The sequence below is a fragment of the Lepidochelys kempii genome, chromosome 6, assembly GCF_965140265.1.
Source record: "Lepidochelys kempii isolate rLepKem1 chromosome 6, rLepKem1.hap2, whole genome shotgun sequence".
NCBI lineage: Eukaryota > Metazoa > Chordata > Testudines > Cheloniidae > Lepidochelys > Lepidochelys kempii.
The window spans coordinates 34984710-35008813 of NC_133261.1; the positions used below are offsets into that span (position 1 = coordinate 34984710).

A 24104-nucleotide genomic window follows, 5' to 3' on the forward strand; every position below is an offset into this window, starting at 1 on the left:
GGGGTTCAAAAATCAAGAGACTGACCTAAGAACAGAATATCATCTTTTTTAAAAAAGTAATGATTTTGGGTGGTCCAACCCATCATTTTTGATCTCTTGAAGTTGGCAATACTGTGCTATAACTTTGCCAAAGTTTAACCATTTGGGCTGAAATTCTCCATGCTGGGTTTTTGCTTTTGTCTAAAATATTTTTATTTATATATTGAAATTTTGTCCAAAACTGGTCAACTTTTTCTTAGAATGAGATTAGAGAAAAATACATTATTTTGCCACGTTAAAAAATTCTAGAAAACTTTTCCCATACTTTGGAGCACAAATTTGAAATTTAGTGGTGGCGGGGAGAGGAGTCTTTGTGTCAGGGCTGTGTTTTTTGCTTTCCTTGTGAAAATTGACCAAAATTTTGTTAAGTTATAAGCCTTTGAAAAATCTCAAGTTGCCCATGTTCAGTAGAGACTTCCTCGATTTTAGCAGCTAAATGCCCTGATGATTCCATCTGCACTGGCCATGCTCCAGGTGGCAGCTGAGCAGGTCTTTCCCTGAAATTGCAGCTCTGAGCTGCTGCATGCCCTGCCATAACAGGTCACAGTCTAGGTCCAGGTACTTGAACTGAGAGCAAAGAGACTGTCTCTCCTGTGCTCTCAGTGACTCCCTCCCCACTCTCCACTGGTCCCTGCTTCAAATACAGAACAGATAAGAGCCAGATCTGCTGGGGAGACTTGAGAGGTTGGGAGAGACAGGGATTGGAAGGGTGAGAGAAGAGGGAAACTGAGACTGAGATTTGGGATGCAGATTGGGATGGATGAACAAGGAGCCTGGGGCTGAGAGTCAGGGAGGGAAAAGGGGTGGGACCAATGTTCCCTCTAATTTTTTACATCCATGTGTGGAAGGAATTTTTGTATATGCACCAAAATGGAGGTGATGTGTGGCGGGGGCAAGGCTGAGGAGTTCGGAGTGTGGGAGGGGGCTCAGGGCTGGGTCATAGGGTTGGGGTGCGGGCAGGGAGGTGGGGTGAGGGGTTTGGGGTAGGGCCGGGGATGAGGGGTTTGTGGTGATGGGAAGCATGGGTGGAGGAGAGAGAGATGCTTCAGACAGTGAACTGGGAGTTGGGAAACTGGGAATAGCTGGGCAAGGAGATTGGGAGTGAGAGGTAGAAGTTGGGAAGAACAGTCCAGAGGAGTGAGACAGGACTTGCTGGGCAAGGACACTGGGACTGGGATGAGAAGCCTGAGGAGTAGAGACTGGAACTGGTTAGGTGAGGGAAATGGACTAGAATGAGGAGCCAGAGGTGAGGAAAAGATAGGACTGGGATGGGGAAAGGTTGGAGTGGATGAGGCAGAAGGGGTCACACTAGGCGGGAATAGGTAGAAGAGTCTGTGCCCACTACAGTACTCTCCTTTCCAGAGCCTGGAATGGAACCCAATTTTTGAGAGTCCCAGCTTTCCTCTGCTGTGAAATCCACTGGCAAAGTGCCCCCATCCGCCCCTAGTGCTGGTCCACATAGAGGATGACGGCCTACTACTGCTATCAGTTACTCCATTAGCTCAAGAGGCAGACGTCTGTGTGGTGGATCCAACCCTGCTGATGGCTTACGTGGATGTCAATATGATGCCACATGATGGAATTTGTTTCTTCAGTTTGCTTTTTTTAAAAAAAAATCCTAGGAAATTACACATACAAACTATATTACAAGAACATTTGTAAGGTTGCAAAATCAAGCACTCAAAAGTTAGGAAATGCCAGAACTAAGACGGCCTGCACAATTTGAATCAGTGCCCCTTTGCATATGCATTATGAGATAGTCTTTAATTACATGGTTACATATAATTTTTTCCACTTTTCAACCTTAATAATGTTCTTTCAACATAGGCATTTGTGTGTGTAAGTGTAATATAAGATATACATTCTGTGTTTAACATTTTTCACAATTAATACTTTATTCCTGTGGACAAAAGTGATGAATGACAGTTAGATTTAATTACATATATCCCTTCTCTTGTTACACATTCCAACTCCCAGCCCAAAGCCATATTTGGCCGGGATCAGGATAACATATAGTGCAGAAGCAGAAGATCAGAGGGCCAACTAGTTTTATCCCTCAGAGGATTAGAGACATTAACAAGCTTTGAGTGTTACATAGGCTATGCTTTGGTAGCACTATGGCTATTTGACCATAGGCATTTTATGATTTTGTTCACACAACTAAACCATTATAAATATAACAAATTGTGCGCCCTACCGTGAGTAGCAGTCTCCTGACCATTGACCTCTGAGGGAGCTGTCAGAACAGGGATAGGTGGAGAGGTAATGTGGCTTTGTATAATGGAGGACAGGTTTCAGAGTGGTAGCTGTGTTAGTCTGTATCCCTCTCTTGATAGTCACCCCTTCTTGTCAACTGTTGAGAATAGGCCACTTCCACTTTAATTGAATTGGCCTCGTTAGCACTGACCCCCCACTTGGTAAGGCAATCCCATCTTTTCATGTGCTGAATATATACTGCTTACTGTATTTTTCACTCCATTCATCTGATGAAGTGGGTTTTAGCCCTTGAAAGCTTATGCCCAAATAAATTTGTTAGTCTCTAAGGTGCCACAAAGACTCCTCGTTGTTTTTTTTTTATAATGGAAGCGCAACATACAGCAATTTATAATACAGATTGACAGGTAAATTGTATTTTCCCTTGAATACAAAATTAGAAGGAAGGTGACATTTTCAAAGGATACTTTCAATGAGCATATATATTCTATGCACTATTTCACATGCCATTTCACATTACTGATTTTTAGCAAGCAGGAAAAATATTGGCAAGTTATTTAATACACAGGGTTGAAGCAATACCATTATGGGGCTTCAGAATCAATTACTGCGAATGCCTGATACCCTACAAGTTCTTAATGATATGTGGACCAAGTATACTAAAAGCTATTTATATTGCAATAGCTCCCAGTTGCCCCACTCAAAATTAGACCTCCATCATACAAGGTGGTATATAAACACACACACACAAACCATAGTTGCTGCCCAGAAGAATTTACAACGTAAAAAGACAAGTTTCATACAAAAGGTGGGGGGAAAGAGGATTCTGATCAAAGTAGACATTTAAATCTGGACCTCGTTTGTTGTTGTCTGATCAAAATACAAATTAATTCCTAACACGGTAATTTGTTCAGCCACTAACAACAATGCTATTTCTAATGACTACAAAGGAATGGCAGGAATTACAGTTAATTCACTTCTGGTTTCCACAAAACTGAAAGCAAGAGACAGAGGAAGACTTTCAGAACAAGCAAAACATGGTTGCAATGCAGCAAAGTCCATAAGCACCTGTTTAAGTCTCATTTATTTCAGTGTGCTTAAGGGCTTTGCAGAACAGTGACAGGACTGCTCACATGCTTAAGTGCTTTCCTGAACTGAGGCCTTGAAGTTCCTTTTCTCCCTCCATCCTATTTTTCACCGACTCAGACCCCAAATGGAAACAGAAATACACCACAGGAACAGCCCCTTTAGGAAGCGGCAGGGAAGCGAGGCTCCGCTTTGGATCGGGGCATGTTGGGCCTCTGACGTTTGATATTGAATATTGTTTGTGAGAATGTGCTTTGCTTTTCTGGGAGCTGTTACCTCCTTAACTGGGCTAACGTACAGCCCAGCCCAGAGAGGTTTCTGATGGGTTTTAAAGTCCTCGTCCCTGTAAATGGCTGTTTTAAAATTGCCAGCAGAGTATTTACCATTCGGATTTCGCCCCCCAGACTCATACTTACCTGTGACACGATTCCCTCTAAAGAAGTGCTCAGGCCTGGCTTCTGGAGAGGTAAAGAGAGGGGCCTGTTACTATAGCTAAGCCTATGGGTTTCCTAAACGCTGGGAAGTTGCCTGCTTCATCTTTTTTGTTACGATCAATGAGAAGCAGAGCTCTGGTATCAGGAAGGCATCACCTGTGTTCCACTAGAGGCCCACCCGTTATGGATGTGGAGTTGAAGAGCGGTCCACGGCAGTTGGAATGGGGGTGTGAGTAAACCCCATTCTCAGAGGTTGGATATAGAATATCGCTCTTTAGCCTCACCCACAGCGACTGAGACAAAGAATAATGCTTTTCTCTGCGTTCATAAGGCTTTACAGTGTGTGCTCCTTGCATGATGCTGCTGCCATTGTTGCTGTCATGCTTCCAGTTTGGCTGCTGTCAAAGACAACGCAGAGCACAGGGCGGGACTTAGGGTTACTGAAAGGCTAGGTGCCATGGCAATGTTTGCATAAGAAAGACTGTAATTCTGGAAGTCATTGTCTTCTGTTAGGATCTCCAGTTTATTTTCTTTTGCCCTTGTCAGGCTTAATTCCAGTTTTAATGTAAAGCTATCCCTGTAATGTGTTCCTGCCCAGGGAGGAATACCCCACTGAGGGGCTAGATACACAGTAACAAACCCCCCATGGCAGCAACTTTCAGAGCCTGGGGCAATTGACTTGGATAAGCAGGGCTCATGCTAAGGGGCTAAAAAATAGCAGTGTAGACGGTCCCACTCAGGCTGAAGCCTGGACTTTGAGACCTCTCCCCACCCCAGGCTGTAGGCCCAAGCAGGAACATCGACACTGCTACTTTTAGCCCCATAGCCTGAGCCCTATGTGCCCAGCTGAGTTGACCTGGGCTCCGAGACTTGCTCCCGTGTTGTTGGGTTTTTTTCCACTGTAGACATACCCTTAGAATACAATAAGAAACCAAGGCCTGTTTGCATGTCAAGAAAGTTTGGATGGCATTTCATTAAATGCATTATTTGTTTTTCCAATGTCTCTCCATCAAGACTTCAAGTACAAATGCCAAAGTACCCCATAAGTTTCTATCATGGTACCACAAGCCCACAATGGAAGTTTGAACAGTTCAGATAAGGTTAGGATGAATTTTGTATCCCTGCCTGACCTGAGGCGGAATTTCAGAGGTTCCTCCATAATTAAGGTTGACTTGCCTCTCACTGGAAAAGTTGATGAAGATGTTGGTAGAAGTGAGGATGTATAGGTGTGTGTTGTGGGGAAGGATAAGTGATCTTTGTTCCAGAAATATTCTCTGGACACAGAAGCCCACAGAAACACTCCACAGTGATGTTTCACCTTATGAACTTTATTCGTAAAGCAAACACATAGGTAAGAATATTAATAAACCAAGAGCTGTGAAATGAGGGCTTCTCCATTTAGATTGAAGTCTGTAACCAAGATGTGATTATCCATGTGTATTTTCAGGGCATGTGTGCAAATCTGTTTGCTCATATTTTGCATCAAATTTTCTGCTGGTGTCAATGAGATTTTCTGCTCACAGAAAATTTGGTCTACTATGTTTTACGAAAGTACGAATTCCAAATATTGGAGGGATAGTGTGAAACAAGTAGTAAGAGATCTAAGTGTGATCACAGAAACAAAAACAAAACGAACAAAAAGCAAGAGAGCCTTGGACTCTTGGTGCTCAGCATGTCTGAAAATAAGGCTCTAACTAACTCAAGTTGAGCATCCAAAATCAGAGGCCAGTTTTCAACATTTTGTCTTTAGTCACTCCCTGACCTATTGGAGGGACAGCTATGGCAGATCTATGCAGTAGGATAAATATAAACTTGAAATTAAAAGGAAAGGTCTCCCCCTCTTTGTTTAACAGCTAGGCAGCTGTATCAGATGTATGATGCTAGGTCGGCTTTCGTTAACATGTAAACTAACTACAAAAAAATGCCAGAAGCTGATGAAAGTCCTTCATCCTCAAGATGAGTTGGACAAAACAGAGTATTACTCAGGAGTCTGATATTACCAGGGTGGGAAATTCACTCAAACAAACCAACAGCACTGGGGTGCTCACTACTTGCTAGCCATGCCTTTCAACCTGAGGCCTCAGTTCATTGTTTCCACACTAATCTTCCTTATATTAGGCAGCAACTGCTTTATGCAAAATCTGAGACTGAATTGCAAATTACTTGCCAAGAGCGAAAGTTTAACTCAAGTCCAAGTAGCCCCCCTTCATTTGAACACTGACATGATTGCTGCAAGCAAGCTTTGTGACATATCACAGAGCGCAAACAAGGCCTTGGTGATAAGGCTGGGCAGCAGGGCACAAATTAAGGAGGAAATGCATATTTTCCACATCACATCAGCCCAATTATCAGCTATCCCTTGCACAAAATTGTTTTAACTATGGTTACAATGTAAAGAACATAACTAAACTACTTACTCCTCAAAAAAGTATTTTTCCCATAAAAAAAAGCTAACACAATGCTCATTTTGTAAGGAAATGAGTCACAACTCACAATTTATCTGGTTGGTGTTCTCCAGGCAGAATTTTCAAAATTAAGTTTTCTATGATGCATGGTAGTTTTTATGATGCATCATAAAATACTCATACAGTTCTCTCTAATATAGCCTCTCTAATTGCAGCAGTGGAATGGCTCCTTATTAGCTGTGCTACAGCTTATTCATGGATTGGTTTCCACTGGACCACAAGTGCTTAAAGGTGGTCTACAGAGAGCTCAGACACCAGGAATCACATGCTGCAAAGATTTCCGTGATGCAGTCATTGTTGTAGAGGTCTTGAAGGGAATCCCAACAATCGTTTGATTAACAAATCATTCATGAACCAGTTTCTGGCTTTTCTCACCCACTTTCATTCATGGAGCTGTATTTCACCAGAGAGCTGTGTCAATGAGTATCACATCTGGAACATACTCGCTCAATGGTCCATTTCACTGTGTATGTGAAATCCCCATTGCTGGCGTCTCCTCACATTATTTTGTGGAGCACTGAGTGTCTAATATCATCATTTGTAAGCTCTGTTCTCAGCACATTCATTTAGCTTAAGCTCACAAAATTCTACTCTATTCTATCTAGGTTCTTATCCCACACCCATCTGTAGTATCTGAGTGCATTATGAAGTGTACCTTGTACTTGGGAGTGGAAGGTAGTGAGGTTTTTGATCATCCATAGTTCATGTGGGACTTTATTCCACAGTCTCAGTCTAGCTCCTGAGCTGTTTCTCCTGCACAGATGAACTTTACTCCTATGGTAGAAAGTTTTGTTGGGCCTGAGAAGCAGTTGTTTACCATCCCTGAGCTTTAGGTCATATTTTAGATATCCTGGGCCCTGGCCATTGAGCATCTTGAAGACAATGACTGAGATCTTGAACTCGACTCAGTATTCAATGGGAAACCAGTGGAGAGAGCAGAGGACAGGTTTGATGTGCTCAGAATAGCTCGTGTTGCTAAGGAGATGGGATGCAGTGTGCTGAACTAGTTGGAGTTTCCTAAGGGTTGATGGCTTCATGCCCAGGTATAATGCAGTACTGTAGTCCAAAGAGGTGGTTGGCAAAAGTGTGCGTAACAGAGCCATATCATTGTCCGTCATGATGGGATTGTGTCCCCTAGCCAACTGGAGATGATAGAAATGTATGATGTGTTCTAAAAGATTCCTACTTTAAAACATCCGGAATTATTAGATAATTTAAGCAGTTCAGGCACCAGGTACCCTGTAATCAGAGAGCTCATTAGGAAACAACATCCAGAAAGAAAGTTCGCTTTTCATTTTACTTATGCATGAGAATTTACTTTCGCTTTTTTGATCCAAATACTGACGAAAAAAATTCCAGTATTTCTATTTAAAAAACTATTGTGACTTTATAGTACATCCTCCTCCTGAAGATAATTGAAAGCCAAAACCACAACTTGAAAGCTTAAGCACCCAGAGTCTAAAATCTATCAGTTTTCCTTTCTCTTGTACTGGCGGACAGGTGATCAGATAAAGTAAGTGTGATGCTGTGTATAAGAAAGGTGGCTGTTTGTATCTCTGTTGTTACCACTGTTACACAGTTTCCATAAATCAGGTTCAATGTATGTCATGTAAGGTATCAATGGAAAAGTTACGATTTGCTAAGTATTATTATCTTGTTTATATGCGTCATCTTAAACTTCTGTTGTATTCCAAGGTGACAGCCCCAAGATAGATTTACATTAGGACTAGTCATCTATGTGTTGATGGCCCATTAAGGACACTCCACTTTCACAAAGGGCCACTGAAGAATCTCATCCTCCCCAGTCGGTCTTTCTGCAGATGCCTCAGACACCAAGGAGCCAATGGCCACCTTCTGTGATTCAGCAAAACATGTAAGGACATGTGACCCTGGATTCCATATTGGGCCAGTACATTTCCATGCACCTGGGATGTGGGCTTTGTTTGGGACAGTAAATTTCCATGCACATGGCGGAGCACATAAAAGGCACCTGAGACACCTCCATTTTGCCTCTTTCCTGCTCCAAATTCTCTGGACTGTAGATTTACCACTAAAAGGAGTATCCTCAACTATGGACTGAGACCTTCCAATCTTCTGGAAGTTACCAGAGAGGCTTTTGCAAGCCAGCAGTCTATTCCATCACTGCTACAAACTTGACAAAAGGACTGTCAAGATTCCTTTCCTACTCTGAACTCTAGGGTACAGATGTGGGGACCTGCATGAAAGACCCCCTAAGCTTATTCTTACCAGCTTAGGTGAAAAACTTCCCCAAAGTACAAACTTTGCCTTGTTCTTGAACCCTGTGCTGCCACCCCCAAGCGTGTGAAACAAAGAACAGGGAAAGAGCCCACTTGGAGACGTCTTCCCCAAAAATATCCCCCCAAGCCCTACACCCCCTTTCCTGGAGAAGGCTTGATAAAAATCCTCACCAATTTGTACAGGTGAACACAGACCCAAATCCTTGGATCTTAAGAACAATGAAAAAGCAATCAGGTTCTTAAAAGAAGAATTTTAATTAAAGAAAAGGTAAAAGAATCACCACTGTAAAATCAGGATGGTAAATACCTTACAGGGTAATCAGATTCAAAACATAGAGAATCCCTCTTTGCAAAACCTTAAGTTACAAAAAGACACAAAAACCGGAATATACATTCCATTCAGCACAGCGTATTTTACCAGCCATTAAACAAAAGGAAATCTAACGCATTTCTAGCTAGATTACTTACTAACTTAAGGACTTATGAAGCTGCATTCCTGATCTGTTCCCAGCAAAAGCATCACATACACAGACAGACCCTTTGTTTTCCCCCCTCCAGCTTTGAAAGTATCTTGTCTCCTCATTGGTCATTTTGGTGTGGTGCCAGCGAGGTTATCTTAGCTTCTTAACCCTTTACAGGTGAAAGGGTTTTGCCTTTGGGTCAGGAGGGATTTTATAGCACTGTATACAGAAAGGTGGTTACCCTTCCCTTTATTTTTATGACCAGGACTTTGCAATCATTTGTGTGTGTATGATCTATTAACCGTTTATAACTCTCTTATTTTCCTTTATTAATAAATCTTTAGTTAGTTTACTAAGAATTGGCTGACAGTGTGATATTTGGGTAAGATCCGAGATACATATTGATTTGGGGATAAGTGTCAGATCCTTTGGGATTAGTGAGAACCTCACATATGGTGAAATGGGTTTTCAATAACCTCTCCCTATATTAGACTTGGTTGTCCAGATGGGAACCAAGGGCTGGAATGCTTAAAGGGGACTGTGTTTAGCTTCTGGTTAACTAGTGTGGTCTACAGAAGCTCTTGTTACTGGCTTGGTGAATCTAATTATAGAATAAACCACCAGTTTTGGGGATTTGTCTGCCCTATTTCTTGCAGTCTGCCCTGTGTGTGGCATTCTCAGTGTGGCCCATTCCAGGCACAGCAAGCATTAGCGGCATCCAGCAATAAACACATTCCTAGCTGGGGACACAACTTATTGTTATAACCCACAGAATAAAGAATTGGTAGCGACAGATATGAAAATGTCAGAAAACCTCTCACTCTGAGTGGTTTTAAAGTACTTAACTATTTAAAATTAAACAGAGAAAAGTTTTCATTAAAGAGGAATGTGGTTTTACCAAGGCATCATCTCTTGCTTCTGTAATAAAAAATGTGCAAGAAAGATACATAAATGCTTCTGGAGAGAGAGACACACAAATGGTTCTTCAGAAATAGAGATTTGGCTCTTCAAGGCTCTGGCATCTAACTGTACTTTGCACAAAGCTCAAGCACATGGGATTTTTGGCATGAAACTGTCCATTGGACATGGTTACCGGCTCATGGTCTGTTGGATGTTTTTTTAAAAAAGGATTCCACAAGTGGACAGTTATCCCCAGCTTCCACAGAGTCATCCAGATTCTTTCTGTAGGATAGTTTTCTAGCATAAATACATAACAAAAACAGTCGTGGTTTTAGCTACGATAACCCCAAAGGGTTGTTAACTACAAACCACTCTTCCATACTGAGGCCTTCGGTCCCTATAATTGTTGTTAACACACACACTGATGTTGTCAGATCAGCTGGTGATCACCGCACTTTTAACAGAATCACTACTGGAAAGTTGGAGGAAGGTTTTCTTTTCTCTAGCTGGGATCAATAACAAAGGAGAAAAAAGATCTATTCCAAAGTTGAAAATGGAATCTTTGCAAAAAGTCACGGGGGATTAGTGGGCAAGTTGGAAAAATGCTGTAACTTATCATCACACAATTACTGCACTAATAACCAATCCACTGAAAGACTACTACCTAAAGAAAACAGGCCCACTTCCTATCTCTTTCCCATTCATGGGAGAAGGGGAAGATTTTTGTTTTACAAATCACAAATGAGATAATGAGGTTTTCCCACTGTAGAGCTGTCGCCAAAGTCTCAATAAACGACATGACTAAATATCCACTGGAACAGAAGAGGGGCAGGAAAGAGAAACAAAACTACAAACTAAACTCTTTGTAGTTTGTTTTTTGTAATTGTACTATCAAAATTCATACGGGCATTAAAATGTCATTAACAGCTTGCTTTCCTCTGATTGCTGCTGAATCCTAAACAAGCAAGGTATTTACAAAGCCCAGTTTGTTCTTAAAGTCTCTTCTACCTGACATACGTGTTCTGAGAAATGTCTATTTAACTGCAATGTCTATTTAGCTATCTAGGTTCTTATATTGGCACCCACCAGGACAGTATCTGAGTGCTAGTGTGAATGGGTCAGAATCCAGAATGGGTGCAGTATAAGTGCACCATAAGAAGGCCTGGGAAATTCAAGTGCACAATTTCTCACTCCAAAACTAAAGGAGCAGTTCTATTACACGGTTGCAAAATTTCACATGGTAATAAGCACTCCAACCTTCACAATAAGCCAAAAATCAAGCTAATCCCATTTCAAAACAAGGCCAAAATAAGCCAATCCCTAAGAGCTGCCACACTCTATTGTGACCAGATCCCCCTGGTGTGCAATCTGGGACTGTGGTGGGCCCACTGTGCACCCCTGACTCTATCCCACCCTTGTCCCTGCTTGCCGGAAGCCGTTCAAAAAAAAAACAACAACAAAAACCCCAACAAGCTACAACAAGCAACAAGCTACAAGCCAAAAACTAGCCAACAAGCAACTCTCAAGCTGATTAAGCCGAAAACAGGCCCAATTTCTGCGGGTTTTTTTCGTGGGTTTGGCATGTCTCCTCTATTAGCTCACTTAAGGATTGATTTCACAAAGCACTGAAAACCCTCAACCCCAGCACTCAGCACCTTGCAGGATTGAGCTGCACATACAGGGAACTATGCATTTGACACATTACAGCAAAAAGCAGTGATGTCCATATACACAACTCATCAAATGAGAAATGCAGCTATATTTATAGCATAATGTGAGAGGATACTAACCATCTGGGATAAGTAGGAGAGAATGAAAGGAGATGCTGGTGAGTTGTAGCTATAGAAGGGAAAAGAATTATATCTAATATGAAAGGAATTATCAGATGGTTCTGAGACTAATTTGAACCAGTTTGGTGCATATATGTATTTGTAGTCACTGCTACTCCACAAAGCAAAGAGAATCGTAACATCAAAAATCTTTCAAAAACTACACTAGAGAGGCTGTGGGACAGGTAACAGAGACCTGGGAAGACTCTAGAGGGTGCATCTCCATATTGAAGATGAGGGAAGCTGCAAACTTCTCTATTTTATGCAAAATAACAGTAAGCCTTGGGCTCTAAGCAAGTTGTCAACATGGGCGTCTTATCCAGCTCCCATTGTAGTCAATGGAAAGACTCTCATTACTTAAAAGAGAACTTGACATTCCAGCCATGAAATATGTTCCATCCATGTCTCTTGTAGGAAAGGGAATTTCTTCCACTACAGGCATTACTGTGTGAAATTTGCCTATGGCCTATGGTTAGGGTTGCCAAGCCTCCATGATTGTCCTGGAGACTCCAGGAATTAAAGATTAATCTTTAAGTAAAGTTTATGTCATGTGATGAAACCTCCAGGAATACATCCAACCAGAACTGGTGACCCTACTATGCTGTGCAGATCAGACTACATGATCATAGTGGTTTCTTCAGGCCTTAGAATCTTTGAATTATTATGCATTCTTCTGGTGGACAGTGGGTATGGTGTTTCTAAATCTCTTCCTCTCCAATGCAGTTGAGAAGAAAGAAAGAAAGAAAGAAAGAAAGAAAGAAAGAAAGAAAGAAAGAAAGAAAGAAAGAAAGAAAGAAAGAAAGAGAACAATTTACTCCAAGACAATAAGAATGGTCAACTTCTGGCTTTAATATCAGATCAAGGCTGACAGATACAAAGAGAGGATTTATTTGTGTTCTGAGTCTGTCTCCTTTAATCTGCTCTCTGAACTGAGAAAGTGCAAAATGCTGTCCAGCTACGCTTGGTGATCAGCCACAGCAAATGCTCCCTAGAAAACAGGTTTCTGGCATGCATTTGCTTTTCCATGGTCAGATTAACTATTGTCATGCTTGCCTCATCATTTTTGACTGGAATAGGAAAGTAAAAGGAAATGTTCAGTACTGACCAGCAGCCAACCTGTCCAGTGATCCTGGTGTGAATACACTGCACATCATCTCCCTTTGTTCTAACAGAAGGAGGAACACGTACAAGATGTTTATCTATTGTTTATCTGCAATAGCCAGGTTGACATGTGTTGTAATTTTTTTATTTTTACCTCCTTATCCACTCTGAAAATACAGCCCGACTATTGTAAATGAACACTAGGTAAGTGAACACTATCAAGCCCAGTAATTTGTGGCTGTACTAGAGAATATATTTTAGAAAGACAACCAGTCTCAACAGACAGACTTCAGGTGATGATGAATTAACCACTCCCCCTTGGTAATCTGTAAATTACCCACAGTGTTTAAAAAAAAAAGTATTTTATTTCCAATTTGATTTTTTTCTAACATCAACCTGGATGTTGTTATGATTTTTGTCTTTTAGATTAAAAGGTCTGTAATGTCTTTTCCCTGGGTAGGTGTTTGTAGATTGTGATCACATTGCCCCCAAACATGGTGCTTTCTGTAGTATTTGTCTTCCAGTTTGGTATCATGGCTACTGTACCAATGGATTCAGACATGCAGAAAAGACTAAGAGAAAAATCAAGGCCATGAAAATCCACAGGCAACATTTGCACCCTTGCCACCAGCTGGCGGCTTGCTAGTAACCAGTGAGCTGACTAATGGAACCCTGGTCCCACCAGAGGCACCGCCCATGAGTGTCCTGTTTGGAGGAGTGCCTAACTCTATCGATTGGTCCAGCTGCACTATTTAAGCCAGAAGGAGGCACAGGAAGTTGTCTGTGTAACTAGGTAAATTCCTGGCTGGCTGTTCCATTGGACCCTGCCTTCTCACCTGATTCCTGTCTTCCTGATCTGTTCCTGGTCTCTGACTCCAAATCCAGCTTTGACTCTTGGTTCAGCTCCTGACTCTGACTCCTGGTCTGACCACCCAAACTGTTACCACTCAAGAAAGAGATCCTGGAGTTATCCTAGATAGTTCTCTGAAAACAACTGCTCAGTGTGCAGTGGCCATCAAAAAAGTTAACAGAATGTTAGGAATCATCAGGAAAAGAATAGATAATAAAACAGAAGATATTATAATGCTACTACATAAATCCCTGGTACACCCACACCTTGAATACTACATTCAGTCCTGGTTGCCCCATCTCAGAAAGATATATTAGCGCCAAAAATGGTACAGAGAAGGGCAACAACAATCTCTCCCATTGAAGGAGAAATTAAAAACGCTGGGACTGTTCAGCTTAGAAAACAGATGACTGTGTACACAAGCCCTTAGATCTAAGGGAGGAGCAGAGGACATAGGCCTGATCCTAAGTCAATTGAAATAAATGGAAAGACTACCATTGACTTCCATGGACTTTGGATCATATCCGTGCAGCATGACATGGAAACCATCTGTGTGGCTGATACTTTAAGATATAAGCAATTATAATGGGGGCAAATGATCAGTTTATAAAACTGGAAAAGTAACAAAGGGACATTAACATGCCCAAAGATTTTCTTTCCTTCTTCCCTCCAAAGGTTCAGAATAAAGGTGTGGGGGGGGTTCTTCTCCCAAGCCTGGACATGTCACCCCCACAAAATGTACACATAAGTTTGTCTCCCAATACAAAGCTTAAAGAAACAAAGAAACTTTTCTTCACTGTTTGCCTGTATTTATTTTCTTTTGCTACCTCCCTGCCTGTAGCAACACTGATGTCCCGCAAGCCCAAGAATCCACTTATTGTCCATATGTTGCCTGCTTTTTTCAAAGCCTCGCTAACATGTCTTAGAGGGCTTTGCTCCTGTCAGCTACAGAGGGAGAAGTAGTCAGACCCATCTGGGGTGTATCAGGGCCAGTGCTAGGCAGAGTTCTGGGAGCATAAACAGGCGCTCACAACTTTAAGGGCACTGGAATGGGAAGTAATTTGATTTGAAGGAGGATGGTGAGGGGGGACATGATACAATCAGAGATCCCACCTAAATGTTGCTTTCAACAGATATTTGAGTAATTGGAACTTAGATTCCCTCTTCGTAAGTATTTGTGTAGTAAAGCTTGATCACTTGAATATTTGTAGAATGCAAACACCAAAAATTGTTGGCAGTTTTAAATTGAAATTCATTTTCAAATGTGCACAAACTGCTGCAGAAATTTATTTCCACTATTTGTATTGCTGCTTGCAGCTGAACAGTTTAATTTATAAACAAATAACCCATTTTTAAAAACCCTAAATGCTAACATGCATAACTAACCAAGGCAACCACATAATGTTGTTAAAATTCTCACCCTCGTTTCTTCATTGTTAATGTCATCCCTTGTTATGCTATAGATTGTAAGCTCTTCAGGGCAGAGATGAGTATTATTTGTCTACTAAGCACCATATATACTTTGGGCACTGTGTAAACCATTAGTAACAATTCAGTTCCTTTCATTACACCAAGCTTTTCCAACTTGTATAATGTGTAAAATCACTTGCTGTTTGGAGACCCATTAAATAACCAGCCACAAAAGACTTCATTATTTGAAGCCTGAACCCTCAACTTTATTTTCTTTTTTAACTTAGATTTTTCGGAACATGAAGAAATCAAACCCTTATAAAATATCTTTAATTTCCTGCCCTGATTCTTGGGCCTACTGACTGGACCTATAAGATGTTTCAATTTTTTTTCCACATAACTGGTAACCTCTTTCAGCTTTACCAGCGGTGCCCATAAACAAAACTCACGTCAGACAAGAGTAGGGTCCAAACCGTGCAGTTATTAGCTCAGAGTGTTTCATCTGAGACTTCATCCCAGTTTAAGCCATGAAAACCTTAGTAAGTATTGAATTTAAATCCACTTCTTACTGTCTCTGTCCCCAGGCCTTTGTCAAAGGTCTCTCATTATTATTTATATTACATAGTGCCTAGAGGCCCCAGCTGAGACCAGAGCCCATTGTGCTAGTAAGAATCTGTCCCTGCCCCAGAGAGCTTACAATCTAATTAGACAAGACAGACACAGAGTGGCAGGGAGAACAGAGAGGTGAAGTTACTCAAATAAGGTCACAGAGCAGGTTGGTGGCAGAGCCAGGAATAAAACGCAGGTCCCCTGACTCTCAGTCCAAGGCCTTATCCACACTACCTCTGGCTCATTTTTTGTTGTTGTTGTTGTTGAGTACTTAAAAGTTGCACAAAATAAAGTAACAGGGAAAATCTTTGCTTTGCAATGGGTGGAGTGGCACAGCTGTGAGGGCATCAATTCCCTGAGCAATCAACAATAGTCAATGGATCTGAATCAGTCCATCCTCATTAATGTGGCAGCCACCCAAAGTCTTAGGTCTTCATCGTCCAGATGAGTGACACTGGCTTTCCTCTGCAGCGTGGGGAGCCGTTTACTTGCTAGGGTTATCTGGGTATATCTCACTCAATAAATCACCTGCTACTTCAGGGCCCTTGGGCACTGGTGCACCTCAATTCATTCTGTTTTCTGTCTGTGGCACATAATTGTTTAGTCTCCCGAGGGCTGTAACACTTTGCCTTGGTGAGCAGGTGCTGGGTGATGTTTAGTGAGCTGTGATGGACAGGAGGTCAGTCTGGATAATCTGGTGGTCCCCTCCGGTCAAACTCTATGACTTGAATATATGCCAAAAACCCCAAATGAGGTATGTAACAAAACCAACAATCCATAACAGAACAGGGAGCACGGACTGCATTTTGACCAGTAATTTACATAGACAGAGTTACTATAGGCTTGTGTGGGACAGAGGTAAATATAAATCCAAACAACATTGAGACGGTATTATTCATTTCTAATTTCTGTTTGGCCATGTCCTCCCAGCTCTGCATGTAATATGCCAAAAGGAAACACAGCAGCTTTCTATCCAGTTAAAACCTCTGTAAGGCAGGGCTCTCTTTTTGCCTTCATGTTGTGGGTCTGATGGGATTGAGGGGGCCTTAATGTAACAGCCATGACATGCCACATGCAAGGAGGTTGAGCTTCCATTGGAAATTCCAGACTAAACCTGTAGATCTCTTGTGCAAAATCTGGTCCCTCCACACAGTCCTTAGCTACGCCAGCACTGACAGCATGGATGTCTTCTATGCGAAGCTGCCACTGGCTCCCTCGGAAGAGACTTCAATGTGTCTGGCCCTCTAGGTGGTATGCAGAGGTATTTTGCCCAATTGTTAGGCCAGTCTTCCACGAAAAGCATGCTACCGAGAGGCTGCTTCTCAGCATGGATCAGCGTTCACGTCACACTCCCATCAGTACCCAGCCCAAGACAGGGAAGCTAAGAAAAATCTCAACCCCCCATAATTAGTCCATGCTTCCTTCACCAAACGCCTCCCTGTTGTGGATTTAGTGCTCGATCCTGCAAGGGGCACCTAAAGTCAATGGGGTTGAGGGTTCTCAGTGGCTTGCAGGATCAGGTCCATATGCACAGGGGTCCTGGGGAGCTACAGAATGGAGACAATACTTCACTGAACCCTGTACTCTCCATTTGCTCCAGCGCCATTCTGTGCAAATTGTGGGAGGCCCCCCACGCATTATGTAATGGAGGGGGACGTGTGTCATTCTGAGAATGGTGTCCACTAATATTGTTATATAACCAGCAAAACAAAATTATTTAGTAACAAAATAATTAATCACACTGTAGAAAAACAGCCAGAAGGAACATAAAATGCATTTTCAAAGCCACCTGCCACTGATATCAATGATGTGACTGACAGTCTTTGAAAAGAATGGAGAAACCCTGGACAGTGGAACAATCTTCACCATGGGTTTACATGGAATTAAATCGTTCTGAATGGTCATTCAGTCTAAGGGTTACCGACAGGACGAGTGATCTAATAAAATCTTCATGTTGTTCTAGAGAGCAAGACATACCGCTAAGGAAGGCATGTTATAACCTGAAAAGGGTCCACAGCTCTAAGAAATTATCCCCCAAAGGTTGTAAAGCTTTTACTATGCCAAGTATTTTTGCTATTATATACACTGGCGACCACGAAGTGCAGCTATTATTCCTGGCAATCATTCAGAGAAGGACAAGGCTGATAAAGCACTTAGCAGAGTTTGTTTGGCTAGATCCATCTGTGTTTTCAACCACCCGTACAGTCCTTTAGGGCCTTTTAAGGGATTCTGGATGTTCCTGAGTGTAATAAATGGAGGTCTTTATTTTTATTTGCCATTTTTTATTATTTAGCATGCTATGGTTGAAAATATCTCGCTTAAAATGTTTACATGTGTTGGCAGTGATGACACTTGCATCTAATGAAAGGCTGGATTGGGCCTTATCCCAATGGGAGACAATGTGGGAGGGAGGTACAAGACATCCCCTCTGTCTTGCAGGGCCTATGTAAGGGCTATGGCCAATTGCCATCCCTGAGCTTGGGGAACACAGGGACTGCTCCCTCCCTATCACCTTGGGGAATCGCATGCCCCAAAGAAGGCAGGGAGGAGGTAGGACAGGTGCAAGATGTGCCCCTGAAGAGGTGTAGCAGGGAGCACCACTCATGCACTGTGCCCAAATGGTACAGTTGAACCTTAAGCAAAGCCTCTGCAAGGAAACAGATTCAGAGTTTGTATGGGCACCTGGGGAAAATATCTCAACCAGCTGCTAGGGGCAATATTAACCTTCTGGTTCTATGAAGTGCATATGTACCTGAGTCAACAGAAAGACAGACATCGGGCACTTAGTGATAGTATAAGAGGCAGCATGGTCTGTTGCACCTATCAGAGACTTTCTTTATGGCCTTGAACAAGTCATTCAATCTCTCTGGGCCTCAATTCCCTCTTCTGTAAAATGGGGCTAACAATATTTATCTGCCTCACTGCATTTTTATGAAACTCAACTAAAGTTTGTACAATGCTTTGAAGATGCTAAGTGAAAAGTATTGTCACTATTATTAAAGTTTAGCAATACTGGGGTATTTTTCTAATCTAAGCATCTTTGCTATTATGTGAATATGCTCCCTAAATTCCAGTGCAGAGGGGAAGGACACAAACATTCTTGTTGTGGGGTAAAATATAGCAAAGTAATACAGAATTTTTTTTTCATTTCTATAGATCCTTTCATTCCAAAAGTACTCCATAAATGATGTGCAAAGACCACTGCTGAAATGCACCCACTTCTGGGGTGGAAGGTAGCAGTCCAACAGATTGCCAGCGCGCAACACAGAGAAGGAAAATTTTGGCTCAGGACATTGTGGCAAACCTCTCCACATACAAATAAGTGTCATAGATTTTTAATGTCCAAATGACAAGATCTTGTTCTTAACAATCTCCTTTGAAAGGTCTCTTGAGACAGTAAACTGGGCAGCACTTTACATAAAAAGGAACAGATGAATTGATCTTAATGGGATCTGAACCTTTGTTTTCAAAGAATCTAGGTAATTTAAGGCTCACGCTTACACCACTAAACTAGACCAACACAGCAAAGTCTTCAACTAACCCAGGTGTTAAAAATCCAGATGTCACTGTAACTACTTGTTAATCTACTGGTAAGGCAGTCTGATATATCCCTATGTATATGAGAATCAGTGTATATCTTTAGGAAACATCCAATGCTCACAGCACTAACCTAATGGAAGTTCTGCATGCCTAGCCACTACAGAATATATAGCTGAGCTCTGTTCTGGTCTAGTGACTATGCATGGACGCTGGGAGACAGGAGACCTCGGTTCTATCCTAACTGCTTCTGACTCATTGTGTAACTTTTGGCAAATGTCCGCTGATTTTGGGTGCCTCGATTTCTGGGACTCTTCTTAAGGTTACTAAGGCCTGATATTCAGAGCTCCCCTTGACTGCAGGTGTCTGTGCTCATTATATCTGGAAAACAGGTCTCAAGTGGGCACTCAAACTTAGTGAACTCATGAAAATGTGAGCTTCAATTGATATCGTGCCTCAGTTTCTCCATTGTAAAATGATGATGTTACCAATCTTTGTAAAGAGCTTGGAGATCTAGGGATGAAAAATAGCTATGTAAGTGCAAAGTGTTGTTTAATTAGGGCCTTCTCCCCTGCTTGAGCCAAGCACAAGGGCAGGACTGTGCTCTTATGAGTGCAGAGATTATTCACGGATAGGTAAATGTTTTTATCCCCATTTTACAGATGGGGAAACTGAGATAAAGACATGTTAAGTGGCTTGCAGCTAGTAACAGAGCTTTTCTATTCGACAACTGCAAGCTACAAATAACTTCCACTGGAATCAGCAGGAGTTATTTTAGTGCCTCATCACAAGTCTGTGGAGGGAGAAACCTGACTTCCAGCAGTCCCTTTCTCCATCTCTGAATGCCCTTTGTATCATTAGACAATGCTGGCTCCAACAATATGTTACAGTTAAAGTTCCTTTGCCACTTACTTGAGCTTATCTGCTATGAAGATCACGCGTCGCTCCAGCAGAAGGGAAGCGAAGATCCTGATGATCTGTCGTACGCTAAGGCACTTGAAAAGACATTCAAAGTCCACGTGTTCCAGACGCGAGTCCATTGGACGCCGAAGTTCTATCACCTGAATGCATACAGAGAAATGTAAGTGAGGTTAACTGGTCAGGCTTCACTAGCTCTTCAGATGCCTTTCTTCCATGCCTAGGCCACATGGCATGAACTGCCTCATTCCCTGCGCTGAGGAGAGAGGGGACTTTCACTCTCACGCTCTCCTTTGCAGAGAGAGACTAAAAGGAGATGCACACTCCAGAGCAACATTCTATTGCACACCTCCTCACCAGGTTACGCTTGCAAATCTTATCTGTCTCCCAGAAAGAAACTCTCTGTGCAGTAAATCAGGCATCATTTGCTAGGAGGAAATAGTCCTGCTTTATAAACATCCACTTTGAAAATGGGCAGCTTGACTGTGTCAGCAGCATAAGGCAAAAAACTTTTTCTGGAGAGTCAGGATCATGGCTTGTATGGCAACATCTGACAAGTTCCACTCTGTCCTAGTTTCCGTCCTGCACCCGTCCCCTCACATCTGAGCCCCTTTTCGCAGATTTATTAGGTTGATTTCTTCATCTAAGATTTTAACCTGTGGGATTGCATGATCCCTTTAACATCCAGCCCTGTGCGAGCAAAGTTTAGGCTGGGACATCAAAGACGGTGGACAGAAAAACAAGAAGGGTAAAAAACACATAGAAGAGTGCAGAGGGAGAGAAAGATATAGAAGGGCAGGGCAGCAGCTGCTGACCTACTGACGCTTGGAGGAACTAGGGTAAACTCATTGGAAATGGACAGCTGGAAAATACTGCACATGACTTTACCAAAAAAGACCCCACTCCTTATACTCTATATAATATAGGTATTATTTTTTGTAGATTAAGGCCTGGTTGAAATCTCAGAGAACACATCCCCAGGACCATAATCATCTATGATACTACCCATCCTCCTGTGTGTCCTAAAACCAACACTAATTTATTGCTATATAGTTCCAGATTCCATTAACATTATGGTATTGGTTTGAAACTGAATTAGCCCTTATGAAATTGCTCCAAAACAACACTGCAGTTAGCAGCAGAGTGCAGGAGAGTGGAAACAAAATGGATTGATACCAGTTCTTTTGTGACACCATTGTGCTCAGGGACAGGATACAAACAGAAGAAACAATGGGGAGTCCGGTGGTACCTTAAAGACTAAGAGATTTATTTGGGCATAAGGTTTCCTGGGTAAAAAACCTCACTTCTTCAGATGCATGGAGTGAAGAAAGTCACGGTCACATCCATATTGTGTAGAATCAAATCTTGTGATTAGATTTTTTTAGAAACCCAAAATATGCAAACAAACATTCTCCCACTGTAACACTACATATCCACCACCCTACCACTGCTGCAAAAATCAGCAAACATACCATTGTTGAGTGATCATGTTTTCCTGACTTCTACTACCAGTGGGGTAAATGCTAGCTCCTATTGCTTTAAGTTTCATAAAGGTGACCAATACTAAGACTTAAAACATTCCTCAGCATTGTGTTTGAAAGCTTGTTAAGTCATGTAAATGCGCCAAATCATTGGGAACTAGTTATTAAGTTTCCAACACTATGATCTTGCTGGGGATGCACTGCAAGTCACAACAGTTTTCATAAACACCACAGACATTTTCTGTGCTCAGTGACGTCTTCTGCTTCTATCTGCTCTTTATGCAAGAATACAAGGTTTGTTTCCCAGTTAGTTACTGTTTGCGTTTATGCCAGAAGTGTTACAGTGGAAGGACCAAATTCTGTTCTCAAGTAAGCCAGTGCAATTCCACCTAAATCAATGGGGTTGCACTTGTGTAACTGAGAACAAAGTTGAACCTAACTAAAGTCTTTTTGATCTGCTGCCTGCTTCACTGTACATGTTTGTTTCCACGTATTAAGGTTAGCATTATCAATATTTTTGCATGGAAGGGATCTGGCACATGAGCTAAATGGGACAGGACTACAGAGCCAGTTATCAAATACATTAGCATCTAGAAAGCACCATGAAATCTTGCCTTTATTCCTAAAGTCAGCCCCTCAGAATTCCGTATGCTTTCCACAGTGTGAGGATTGAAGACTTCAATGTGCCTTACAGGGCACTTTTACAAGGAACGCTTTTTGTTTCAGCCCAAAAGACATTATGGTGCAAACTGTAACATCACTGAAGTTACTGGCTTTAGGTCACCAGAAAATGTGATCCGATGTAAAAATTAAAAATAAGCAGAGAACTTGACAGTAAAACAGAACTCTAAGAAGAAAATCACCTTCTTTTTTTCTGCCATTCATTCAGCCAAATTCTATTCTCCATAATTCTACAGTTAGTCCACCCAAATAAATGAATGGAGTTATTATGGATTTACACCAGGAGTACACAGCAGAATTTGACACACCAAATGGGCAAACCCTCTAGTTAAAAATGACTTTTTTTAACAAACACACTAACATTGATATTCTCTAGTAGTCCACATAATCTACAATACTAGGTTTCCATTGGACTTTTACGTCTTGCATTTTTAACTGAGTTTCTGTAATAAACACACACACACACACTTTAAAAATCCATAAGATGTTTTATAAAGCCTACTGTTCCAAATATAGGCCATTGCTTTGGGGGTCAGGTAAATGACTATTTATTTCAAAACCCTGATGTTTAAAACTCACCAAATGCTGCTGGCAAATTCTTAAGCCAATTCCATATCACTAAACAATGATGCTCTTAATAACTTCTAAGTTCCTGATCTGGTGGAAGTCATAATGGAAAACACTTTATGGATGACTTCTAGCTTGCTAATACTGCAATAAAGTTTAGCTACATCATAGCTCTTCTGTTAAATACACAAGGACTTGGAGAATGTTGGAATTTTTAAATATGTTTTTATTATTAAAGTTCCAGAGAACTAACAAACATATTAAAATATCTACCTCTTCATAAAACTGGTTCATAATAATCAAAGGGAATTATTGTGTATAGTAATTATGCTGCTGTTTTCCAGAACCCTCCCGTGACATTTCATGATTCCTCCATCCTCATCTTTCTTACTTTGGCTTCTTTTTATTATTTGTGGAGTGGGGGTGTTAGGTTTTGGGTTTAAGGTTTGCAGTAGCTTTTTACCTCATTTCCAGCTCCAGGCAGAAAAGTCTTGACTTTGATTGTCTTTCCAGGGGCAGGAAAAGGAGACTCCATCAGACTCCTCATAAATGGATAAACCAGGGCAGCAGAGATGCCTCTTCTCCTTTCAACCTCATCCAGGATCTGATCCATCACAGTCCAATGTGAAAGAAAGAACATTTCAGAATAACAACATACATTTCTAAAGCATCTTCTGTCCCAAACATTTACCAGACTACATGCCTAATTCTTCCCTCATGTGCACGTGTTCAACACCATTAATGTCACAGCAGAATCAGAGGGGCTGCATGAGTGTAACTGAAGGCTGAATATGGAGAGAGAGAGAGAGATCATGTCATATCTATTGATAAAATGCAGCCACCTCTGGGATGGAGCACAGAAGGCATTCTGTGCCAGTCACACTTCAAAGCAGTTTTTAGAAAGGTAAGGAAAAAATAACATATCCACTGGTAACTGTAGGGAGACTCCACAGAGACAGAATGTGATTGGTAGAATTGGACTTTGGCCAGGACATCAAGGTTGACATCTTTGCTCTTAACAAAAGTGAAATGGGATTCCATGACTGCAGGACCTCAGTTTAACATATTCGGATTGTATACAGCGTTTCCTGCTTCAGATTCTGAAATGAGGAGACAGTGATCGCTTCACAATCCCTATGTTCAAAACAGAGCTGACCCTGAGTGGGTTTTGTGAAGCGTGCCCTACTCTTTACATAGGATGTCTGCATTAATGTCATTTTCCATTTGACATGGCACAGAATAGACAATCTAGCTGTATACCGAA

The 24104-nt window shown here is 41.6% G+C and overlaps 1 protein-coding gene across 14 annotated transcripts in view; it reads right to left on the reverse strand.

The window, feature by feature from the left end:
- The window catches only part of DENND2B (DENN domain containing 2B), a 308156-nt gene that overhangs the window by 28540 nt on the left and 255512 nt on the right, over window positions 1-24104 (reverse strand). For all 14 annotated transcript variants that reach the window (XM_073347509.1, XM_073347508.1, XM_073347506.1 and 11 more), the window contains 2 exons: window positions 23304-23444; window positions 20106-20254 (listed from right to left, as the gene is read on the reverse strand). In XM_073347509.1, the coding sequence (XP_073203610.1) occupies window positions 20106-20254; window positions 23304-23444 (290 nt within the window). The remainder of the gene's footprint in view (window positions 1-20105; window positions 20255-23303; window positions 23445-24104) is intronic.